At 53.8% G+C, this 10,360-nt stretch overlaps 1 protein-coding gene across 1 annotated transcript in view; it reads left to right on the forward strand.

The window, feature by feature from the left end:
- The window catches only part of COL27A1 (collagen type XXVII alpha 1 chain), a 61,921-nt gene that overhangs the window by 13,023 nt on the left and 38,538 nt on the right, over positions 1-10,360 (forward strand). The window contains exons 7-10 of the mRNA XM_031059234.1: positions 3,673-3,922; positions 3,993-4,315; positions 8,518-8,562; positions 9,549-9,668. Coding sequence (XP_030915094.1) covers positions 3,673-3,922; positions 3,993-4,315; positions 8,518-8,562; positions 9,549-9,668 — 738 coding nt within the window. The remainder of the gene's footprint in view (positions 1-3,672; positions 3,923-3,992; positions 4,316-8,517; positions 8,563-9,548; positions 9,669-10,360) is intronic.

Genomic DNA, 10,360 nt, shown 5'->3' on the forward strand with positions numbered 1-10,360 from the left:
CACAGCAGAAGATGGAGGCCAAGAAGAACAAGGAGAAAGGCTGGACACGCCCAGTTCCATCCATCTTGCCCCCCTGAACCCCAATTCTAAAAACCCCAAAATCTACTTTTCCACCCCGTGATAAATTCACTGTCATTCTACTTAAACTGTCGTGGCTTGCAGATCTTCATCTAAGGTTGGTAATTTGCTCCACGGGTCATAATCAAACCCACAGGTGTTTTGGGCTCTGTGCCAGGGTCTCTGAGACATCTGGCAGGGGTCTTGGCTGCTCAGACAGCCAGAGGGATGTCCTGGCTCCTGACAGTGTCCCTGCCCTTGCCAGGGGTGGAGTGAGATGGGATTTGAGGTCTTTTCCAACCCAAACCATTCCCTGACACCATGTGCCAGCTGTTATCCACAGGTAGCTGTCCTTTGAGGAGCTGGGTTTTTGATTTCTGGCTGTTGTTGCCCCTGGGGTTGATCTGCCAGCCCTGTGGAGCAGAGAGGTGCTGCTGTCTTCCATTCATTTGCCACTTCAAGGTGTACAAAATGAGGCACCAAGTTGCTGTAGTTGAAACTTTCCAGTCCTGGGGATTGCAAGATGTGTTTTAAGGAAATTACCACTTTGGATCAAAACGAGAAAAATTGGTTGGAGGGAGAAATACAGATCAAGTTGGGAAGCTGAAATACATTGATTTTTATTTTTTTTATCATTAAAGATGTGTTTCAAGACCTGCTTTTAATCAGAAACTCCCCAAAGCACAAAAATGTAACATCAAAACTGTGCTGCTTCATGGTATAATTTCTGAAAGAAAAATTCTTTATTTCGAATTTTTTTTTCAGCTCCCCACTTCAGGTGTTTACAAAAGAATCTCTTCAAACCTAAAAGCTGAACATTTAAAAGTGAAAATTTCCCTTTTCTCCTGCATTTAGGATGGGAAGAGCTTGGAAATCTCCAGTGTGATGGCAGCAGTCAAAGCTTCAGCAGCTCCTGCTGCCTTTGGAGCTCCTCTGCCTCCTGGGGTCACCCCAAATGGGGCTTGGCCCATTGGCTTCTCACCTGAAGGATCATCCCTTCTGGCTGAGAAATTGTTGTTTTTCCTGCTTGCTGCTCCCAGGGCAATGGCGCGGAGCAGAATGGTGTCATGGTTGAGATGGAGACGACACAAAGCAACACACTCCATTTTCAGAAGGCTTCAAACTGTTTTTATTCTAGCCTGCATGCTTTTTATACATTCTTACAAACTCATCCGTTTACACTTCACTCATTGGTCACAGAAACAAACAAAGTGCTCATTGGAACAGGTTTCTCTTATTTCTCCTTCTTTCTTTCTTGGTTTCTGTGTCAACGACCTTGGTAGGAAATTCTTCCAGGGGTGAATGTGGATCCTCCGATCAAACTTCTCTCTGGCTCTCACTGTAAAACCTCTTGCCCAGAATGGGAGCCGGGTGAGGGCTCAGCCCATGGAATGTGGGGAGAAGGATGGGAAGGGCTCTTCAGCCCTGCAAGGCAAGCGTGGGGCTGCATCTCCCTCTAGTGACTCCTCTCAGCTGCTTCCTCGAGCAGCTCCTGCACCAGGAGACACCAGGCAGGGCTGGTGCCACCAGCTCCAGGTGCCACACACTGCCCATGTCCCCATGGAGGCAAAGGGGACCGTGGATCAGGCTCCAGGCAGGGCTGGTGCCACCAACTCCCAGTGCCATGTCCCCATGGAGCCTGGTGGGAGCATGGAGCAGCTCCAGGCAGGGCTGGTGCCACCAACTCCCGGTGCCATGTCCCCATGGAGCCTGGTGGGAGCACGGAGCAGCTCCAGGCAGGGCTGGTGCCACCAACTCCCGGTGCCATGTCCCCGTGGAGCCTGGTGGGAGCACAGAGCAGGCTCCAGGCAGAGCTGATGGCCATGGGGGCTGCTGGAAATGCTGCAGCTCCTCCAGGAGAGCAGCTCCAGGACCTGCACACCCACCAGCCCAGCCTGAGATGCTTTGAGTGGTGCTGGTGGGATTTTGAAATGCAGGAACTCCGAAGTTTCATTCCTTTTCCACAGTCAGTGTTCGGGTGTTGAGTGTGGATATTTCTCCCAGCGTTGCAGTTTTCCCCTCTCCAAGGGCAGTGCCTGGGCTCTGCTGGAGGTTGCTGGGCTGACAGAGCCCTTGAGACCTGCAGGGACCATTCAACGTGACAGCAGAGGTCAGAGAGAGCCCTGTGCAAGTCGCTGCCTTGAATTAAATTGGTGCAAGCATCCAGGAGTCTCCTCCTGGCCTTGTGCTGTCTCCCCCTCCCAGCCCTCAGAGGTTTGCAGCTGCTCCAGTGGGAATTTGTGTGGTGGGGGCTCTGAGCTCCTCTGACCTGCTGGCGCCACTCCCCCAGGAGAGCACCAGGAACCTTGGGGTGTGCAGGAACAGCAGAATCCAGAGGCTGAGGGGACACATTGATCCCTGCTGTCACTTTATACATCTGCTGTAACTCTTCAGTGATTGCTCTCCAGATTGGATTTCTGTCATTGGGCTGTGGGCTCTGGGGACAGCTCAGAGCCATTGCAGAGCCTGAAGGGGCTCCAGGAGAGCTGGAGAGGGACTGGGGACAAGGGATGGAGGGACAGGACACAGGGAATGGCTCCCACTGCCAGAGGGCAGGGCTGGATGGGAGATTGGGAATTGGGAATTGTTCCCTGGCAGGGTGGGCAGGCCCTGGCACAGGGTGCCCAGAGCAGCTGGGGCTGCCCCTGGATCCCTGGCAGTGCCCAAGGCCAGGCTGGGCAGGGCTGGGAGCACCTGGGACAGTGGGAGGTGTCCCTGCCATGGCAGGGGTGGCACTGGATGGGCTTTAAGGTTTCTTCCAACCCAAACCATTCTGGGATTCTATAAAAACAACCTAAGAAAGGATAACAGAGCTGTCTCCCATGGTGGGACAGCCTTCGAGGGCAGCTCTTCATCAGTGGTGTTTATTCTCCCTGTTTCCCACTCTTCCCAGTTTTCTCCAGGCATGCATGGCCCATCTCCTGTTGTGGGAAGTGGTGGCAGTGCCTGGCCATGCCCAGACCCCCAGGCTTCCTTCAGTACCAGCCCTTCCTTTTTCAGGAAAATACTGACAGGCCAGGGGGAAATGATTTTCCAATCCTAATTTATTATTTCTCAGATTGATGATAAAATCCTAAAGCTCTGGTGCCTGTTGTGAGCACCATGAGCATCTGTGCAACAGGAAAGCAAAAAAAACCAACCTGGAAAGGATGACTTTGATAACCCAGATATCAGATCTGTGCATGGCACAGAGGTGGCTCGGTGGGAGGAGAATTGATGCCAAAAACTGGGAGGTGTGCAGGCCCTGGCACAGGGTGCCTAGGTGTCCCTGGTGGAAGGTGAGTTTTGGTTTGCAGGTGGGTGCAGTGTCCTGCTCAATGAACCGTCCCAGAATTTGAGGGCTCCTGCCTGGTGCTCGCAAGCTGTGCCCTGCACTGCTCCCCCAGCAGCATTTCTGCATGTGGGAAATGAGGAATTATGGAATCATTAAGGTTGGCAATGACCTCCAAGGCCATCGAGTCCAGCCTGTGACCGATCCCCACCATGTTACCCAGAGCAGAGCACTCAGTGCCACATCCAGTCATTCCATGGTGGCTCCACCACCTCCCTGGGCAGTAAAGAGTGAAAAAGTAAGTGAACCCTTCAAACTTCATTTTTTCCCTTCTCCTTTTTCAGGACTCCAGACTCACCAGTTCAGAGTTGGCCCTGGGGCCACCTTGGCCATGGGAGGACACCAAAGGGATCCTCAACCTCCAGCCTGATGGGAGTGCCCTGGCTTCCCTGTCTGCTCACGAGATGCCACCAACTGAGGATGAGGAGGAGGAGGAGGGCAGCCTTTCCATCGAGGATGAAGGCTTTGAGCTGCTGAACTCCACCTACAATAAAATCACTGGCCCCAGCAGGCCAGCGCTCAGGAGAACCTCAGGTGAGCCCACGATTTTCCTCCTTTTCTCCATCACAGTTCCTGGGATTCTGACGGTGCTTCCTCCACCCAGGAGCCTCCATCAAGCCCCCTCGAGCAGCCAAGAAGGAGCATGGCTCAGAGCCCCAGGAGGAGAACATCACCACGGAGAAGCTGTCGGGGGCTGCGGGCACACGGCAGCTCCTGCCCAGCAAACCCTTCCCCAAGGAGTCCCCCCCTGCTCCTCAGGGGGCTGCTCCCAAAGGAAACGTCCCCAAAGGTCCCCTCAGGGCAGGGGCAGGGCTGGGTGGCCCAGAACCTCCTCCTGGAGCAGGACATCCTGGATTGGGGGTGGCACAGCGGGGCTGTGTGGTGAAGCCAGGGCCACCAGGGCTGCCAGGACCACCGGGGCTGCCGGTGAGTGCAGGGAGAGGGAGGGGAGTGGTGGGGAAGGGCTGCTGGGGTGGGGACACTGCACAGGGAAGGCTTCTCCAGGGTGGGGAAACTTCTATAGGATGGGGAACCTTCTGTGGGATGGGAAACCTTCTCCAGGGTGGAAAACATTCTCCAGGATGGGAAACCTTCCCCAGGATGGGGAAACTTCCACAGGGTGAGAAACCTTCTCCAGGGCAGGAAACCTTCTCCAGGGTGAAGAAACTTCCCCAGAGTGGGGAACCTTCCCCAGGATGGGAAATGTTCCTCAGGATGGGGAAGGTTTCCCAGGATGGAGAAACTTCTCCAGGGTGGGAAACCTTCTCCTGGATGGGGAACCTTCCACAGGGTGAGAAACCTTCTCCAGGATGGGGAACTTTCCACAGGATAGGAAACTTTTTCCAGCATGGGAAACGTTCCCCAGGGTGGGGAACCTTCAGAATGAGGAACCTTCTCCAGGGTGGGGAACCTTCTCCAGGGTGGGGAACCTTCTCCAGGGTGGGGAACCTTCTGCGGGATGAGAAATGTTCCCCAGGATGGGGAAACGTTCCCCAGGATGGAGAAACTTCCCCAAGGTGGGAAACCTTCCACAGGGTAGGGAAACTTCCTTAGGATGGGAGACTTCTCCAGGGTGGGGAAACTTCTCCAGGTTGGAGAAACTTCTCCAGAGTGGGAAACATTCCCCAGGATGGGAAATCATCTCCAGGGTGGGAAACTTCTCCAGAGTGGGAAACCTTCCTTGGGATGGGGAACCTTCTCCAGGGTGGAAAACATTCTCCAGGGTGGAGAATCTTCTCCAGGGTGGGGAAATGTTCCTCGGGATTGGGAAATATTCCCCAGGATGGAGAAACTTCCCCAGGATGGGGAACCTTCTCCAGGGTGGGAAATGTTCCCGAGGATGGGGAAATGTTCTCCAGTATGATGAAACTTCTCCAGGATGGAGAAACTCCTCCAGAGTGGGAAAACTTCCGTAGGGTGGGAAACCTGCCTCAGGATGGGAAACCTTCTCCAGGGTGGGAAACATTCTCCACAGTGGGGAGAAACTTCTCCAGGATGGGGAACCTTCCCTGGGATGGAGAAACTTCCCCAGGGTGGAAAACATTCTCCAGAGTGGGAAACCTTCTCCAGGGTGGGGAAACCTTCTCCAGGATGGGGAACCCTCCCCATGCAGGCACAGTGGGGCTGTGCATTAACCTTTTGAAAAGGTTTTTAATATTCCTGGAAAAACTTCACTGGAGAGAAGGTGATTGCCTTGTCCTCCTTACTCTAGAGATGGTCTGAAATCATTTAATCTCACTGTGGGGTTTTATTTCACACTAGTCCAGCCCAGAATTAGGCTGAGGGGATCAGAGGGTACCAAGCCATCTCCTCCAGTCCCCACACAAACCCCTGCACCCACCCATGGACCCAGCTGGCTGCGTTGGTTTGGGCTTCTCCACCCCCAAATTGATGCCAGGATCAAAGCAGAGCACTGAATTTATCTTGTAATAAGTTCTGACTGTTTTGCAAGTCATTCAGTTGTTGTAGAGGATGAAAAAAGGGAAATCTAGAAAAAAAAAAAAAGGTAAATTTAGACTAGAGAAATGTTTAGAGGAGTCACATCTTCATTGAGGATGGAAAAAAGGAAAATTGTAAAAAAAAAAAGGTAAACTTGAAATAGAAAAAGCTTTAGAGGAGTCTTCTCTTCATTGAGAAGTAGCTGAAAAATGGTTTTAAATATTTTTCCATGTTTGTTTATCCTGTCAAAATTATTCCCCTCATTTGGCTTTATTTTCTCAACAATTTCTTTAGAAAATTTTATTTTATTTCCCCATCCAAGTGACCCTGGGCACCTTCTCTTCCCCTTTCCTTCCATCCCAGTGGAAGCTGTGGGCTCTGCCTGGGGCTGGGGAGCCCTGCAGGGCCCATTCCATGGCTCTGCTTGAGGGACCTGGCACTAAACCCGTCATCCCTGAGCCAGGCTTGGTTTAAATTTAGGCCTGCTAACTTCCCCCTCAAGCCATCTCTCTTGCCTGCAAAAATAGAAGAAAATGGCAAAAGGAACAGATGCTGGAGGCTGAAAAAATATCCCAAGAGCAGAGGAAACGTCACGAGGTGTGACAGCCCTGCTGTCAGCCTGCAGGAGGGACCCAGCCAGGGGAGCTGTGACCGTGTTCACAGGGGTCTGAGGATGAGGATCTGACTCCATGTTTCAGAAGGCTTGATTTATTATTTTATGATATATATTACATTAAAACTATACTAAAAGAATAGAAGAAAGGATTTCATCAGAAGGCTAGTGTCACAGACATGTTTTATGAAAAATCCTTTCCTTAGGGTTTTTCCTCCTGAGAAGCTGAGAGGCCTCAGGAACAAAATATAAACAATGATTATCTGCTGCTGTGGAATGCAACAGGTGCATCTGTGATTGGTCTCATGTGGTTGCTTCTAATTAATGGCCAATCACAGTCAGCTGGCTCGGACAGAGAGTCCAAGCCACAAGCTTTTGTTATAATTCTTTCCTATTCTATTCTTAGCTAGCCTTCTAATTAAATCCTTTCTTCTATTCTTTTAGTATAGTTTTAATGTAATATATATCATAAAATAATAAATCAAGCCTTCTGAAACATGGAGTCAGATCCTCGTCTCTTCCCTCATCCTGGGACCCCTGTGAACACGGTCACAGGCTAGCTAAGAATAGAATAGGAAAGAATTATAACAAAAGCTTGTGGCTTGGACTCTCTGTCCGAGCCAGCTGACTGTGATTGGCCATTAATTAGAAACAACCACATGAGACCAATCACAGATGCACCTGTTGCATTCCACAGCAGCAGATAATCAATGTTTACATTTTGTTCCTGAGGCCTCTCAGCTTCTCAGGAGGAAAAACCCTAAGGAAAGGTGCCAGAGCTCCAGCCCAGCTTTGGGAGCTGGGGAGCTGACAGGAAAGATGGGAAAGGCTCTTGAGGGCATGGAGGGACAGGAGAAGGGGAGTGGGGAAAGAGCAGGAAAAACAGCTTGGAAAAACAGCATGGGAAAAGAGCAGGTTTAGGTGGGATATTAGGAAATAATATTTTCTTTGAGGGTGGGCAGGCCCTGGCACAGGGTGCCCAGAGCAGCTGGGGCTGCCCCTGGATCCCTGGCAGTGCCCAAGGCCAGGCTGGGCAGGGCTGGGAGCAGCCTGGGACAGTGGGAGGTGTCCCTGCCATGGCAGGGGTGGCACTGGATGGGATTTAAGGTCCCTTTTGACCCAAACCATCCTAGAACAAGGGGCAGGAGCCCTTGGGGTGGGCACTGCCCAGTTCCAGGTGACACCAGAGTGGCCAAGGGACAGTTTTGGAGCAGCCTGGGACAGTGGGAGGTGTCCCTGCCATGGCAGGGGTGGCACTGGATGAGCTTTAAGGTCCCCTCCAGCCCAAACCAGGCTGGAATTCTGTGTAGGACTGGAGCTCAGTGGTGGCACTGAGAGCCATAAGATGTGTCCCCAGCCTGGCAGCCTTCCCTTGTCCTGTTGCTGCTCCTGGGGGACCCAGGGAGAGGAACTGAGCCCTGGAGCTCTGTGGGCTCAGACCTGGTGACCTTCAGGCTCAGAACAGAGCTGGTGTCTGGAACTGAACCTGTCAGAGCTGCAGCAGGGATTGCTGTCAACCCAAAAGGGCAGGATCTCTGCCTGGTTCTGCCCTGAGGTGGGTCGGCCCTTGACCAAAATGTGCCATTTTTACCCAGATCACATCTCCCACCCGTTAAAAGCAGCAGATATTTCTGTCCTTGTCCAAACACCTACTGGGGTGTGGAGATGATTCAACTTTAGGGTTTTTTTTTTCCCTAACACATTGCCTGTCCTCCCCATGGTGTCAGGAGATGTTCTCCTGCTCCTCTGCCTGCTCTGGGGTGTTTCTGTGGTTACTCAGGGTGGCACAGTTCAGCTGCTGGTGCCAGGGGGCTCTTCCCACCCCACACTGGTTTTTGGGGTATTTCTTGGGGACTGGAAGCTGCTGGTTTGCTCTGAATCAGCCATTTCAGTCCCTGCTTCCCTGGGGCTGTGGGCCTAGTTGCTCAGTCACTGTGGGATCTTCCTTTGGGGTCACAGCTCAGTCACTGTGGGATTTCCTTTGGGGTCAGTCACTGTGGGATTTCCCTTTGGGGTCACAGCTCAGTCACTGTGGGATCTCCCTTTGGGATCACAGCTCTGCTCCTTTGCCTTTCAGGGCTGTCCTGGCCAACGGGGACTGGTGGGACCCAAAGGAGACAAAGTGAGCACCCACAAAAAGAGCGGAGGGTGTGGGGTGGAGGGTCTGGGGCAAACACCACTGGTGGTTTGGGTTGGCTTTTTGTTGTGTGGTTTTTGGTTTTTTTGGGGGGGGTTGGTTTGGGGGTTTTTCATCCAGAGGGCAGTGAGAGTTCCTGAAGCTGCAGGGTGGTGGCCCTGTCTGTGGGTTTGGAAGAGGAAGGAGCTTGGTTTAGTTGGTACTTTAAGCCCAGGCTCAGGATTAAGCCAGGCTTGAGTTGTGGGGCAGTTTTGGGCACCGCAATATAAAAAATGACATTGAGTTGTTAGAGAGGGTTCAGAGCAAGAAGGGAAGGGTCTGGAGGGGCTGTGAGGAGCAGCTGAGGGCTCTGGGGTTGTTCAGCTGGAGCAGAGTGAGGGCAGAGCTCCCCGGGGCTGCAGCTCCTCCCGAGGGACAGCTCCCATCTCTGCTCTGGGACAGGGACAGGAGCCAGGGCACGGCTGGGGCTGGGCCAGGGCAGCTCAGGCTGAGCTCAGGGCAAGGTTCTTCCCCCAGAGGGTGCTGGCACTGCCCAGGCTGCCCAGGGAATGGGCACGGCCCCGAGGCTGCCAGAGCTCCAGGAGCCTTTGGCCAGCGCTGCCAGGGATGGACAGGGTGGGGTTGCTGGGGGGTCTGGGCAGGGACAGGGATGGATTTGATGATCCTTGGGGTCCCTCCCAGCTCAGGATATTTTCTGATTCCGTGACTGAGCTGCCTGCACCAGCTGCTCTCTTCCCTTTGAGCTCTCAGTGGGAGATGGAGCAGCTTCAGCTCAGGTCACCTGGAGGGGGGCACTGCTGTGTCCCACAGCCCAGCGCAGTTCATACCCATGGAGTCCCTGCAGGGACATTTGTCCTGCAGCCCCAGGCTGCCCTGCCCTCCCTGCCCAGCCCCTGGCTCAGTGTCCAGCTGTGCTGGGGCCCAAATCCCTGCTGGTTTTAAGGAGCTGCCCTTGTCTCCTGTCCCTGCAGGGGTACCCGGGGGCCATGGGCAGGACGGGCCCTCCAGGTGACCCTGGCCCTGCTGGCACCCCCGGTGTCCCCAGCATCGTCCTCTGGAGGAACTCCAGGGAGGACTGGCAGTCCTTCATGGTGAGTTACAGCCACGGTGGGCAGTGCTGCACTCACAGCTCCCCTGCAGCTCCCTGCATCCCTGGGGTGGGATCTGGGATGGGATGGAACCTGCGATGGGATGGAACCTGTGATGGGATGGGATGGGATGGGATCTGGGATAGGATGGGATGGGATGGGATCCATGGGATAGGATCCATGGGATGGGATCTGGGATGGGGATGGGATCTGATGGGATCTGGGATGGGATAGGATGGGATGGGATCTGGGATGGGGATGGGATCTGGGATGGGATGGCAGGAAGTATTTGCTGTAACTGAGATTCCTCAGTGTTGGGTGGGAGGTGGAGGCAGAGGCGCCATGCAGAGGAGGGAGGTGCAGCTCACTGGGGGTGGCTCTGTGGGTGGGATGGGATCAGCGTGTACCCTGTCCTTCTGTCCCCTGTGACTCACCAGGACATCTGTGCTGTCCCCTCTCCCTGGGCTCTGTGCTGTCCCCTGGCTCTGTGCTGGCCCTGTCCCCACAGTGCTGGCCCTGTGCCCATCTCATGGAAGGGCAGTGTCTGCTGAGGGGGCCCTGGGCCACCCCAAAGCCACACAGGCCATTGTGTCTGTGCCCATTGTGTCTGTGCCCCATTGTGTCTGTTCCCCTTTGTGTCTGTGCACCATTGTGTCTGTTCCCCATTGTGTCTGTGCCCATTGTGTCTGTGCCCC

Source organism: Geospiza fortis, unplaced genomic scaffold (assembly GCF_000277835.1).
Source record: "Geospiza fortis unplaced genomic scaffold, GeoFor_1.0 scaffold85, whole genome shotgun sequence".
In the NCBI taxonomy this organism is placed as follows: domain Eukaryota; kingdom Metazoa; phylum Chordata; class Aves; order Passeriformes; family Thraupidae; genus Geospiza; species Geospiza fortis.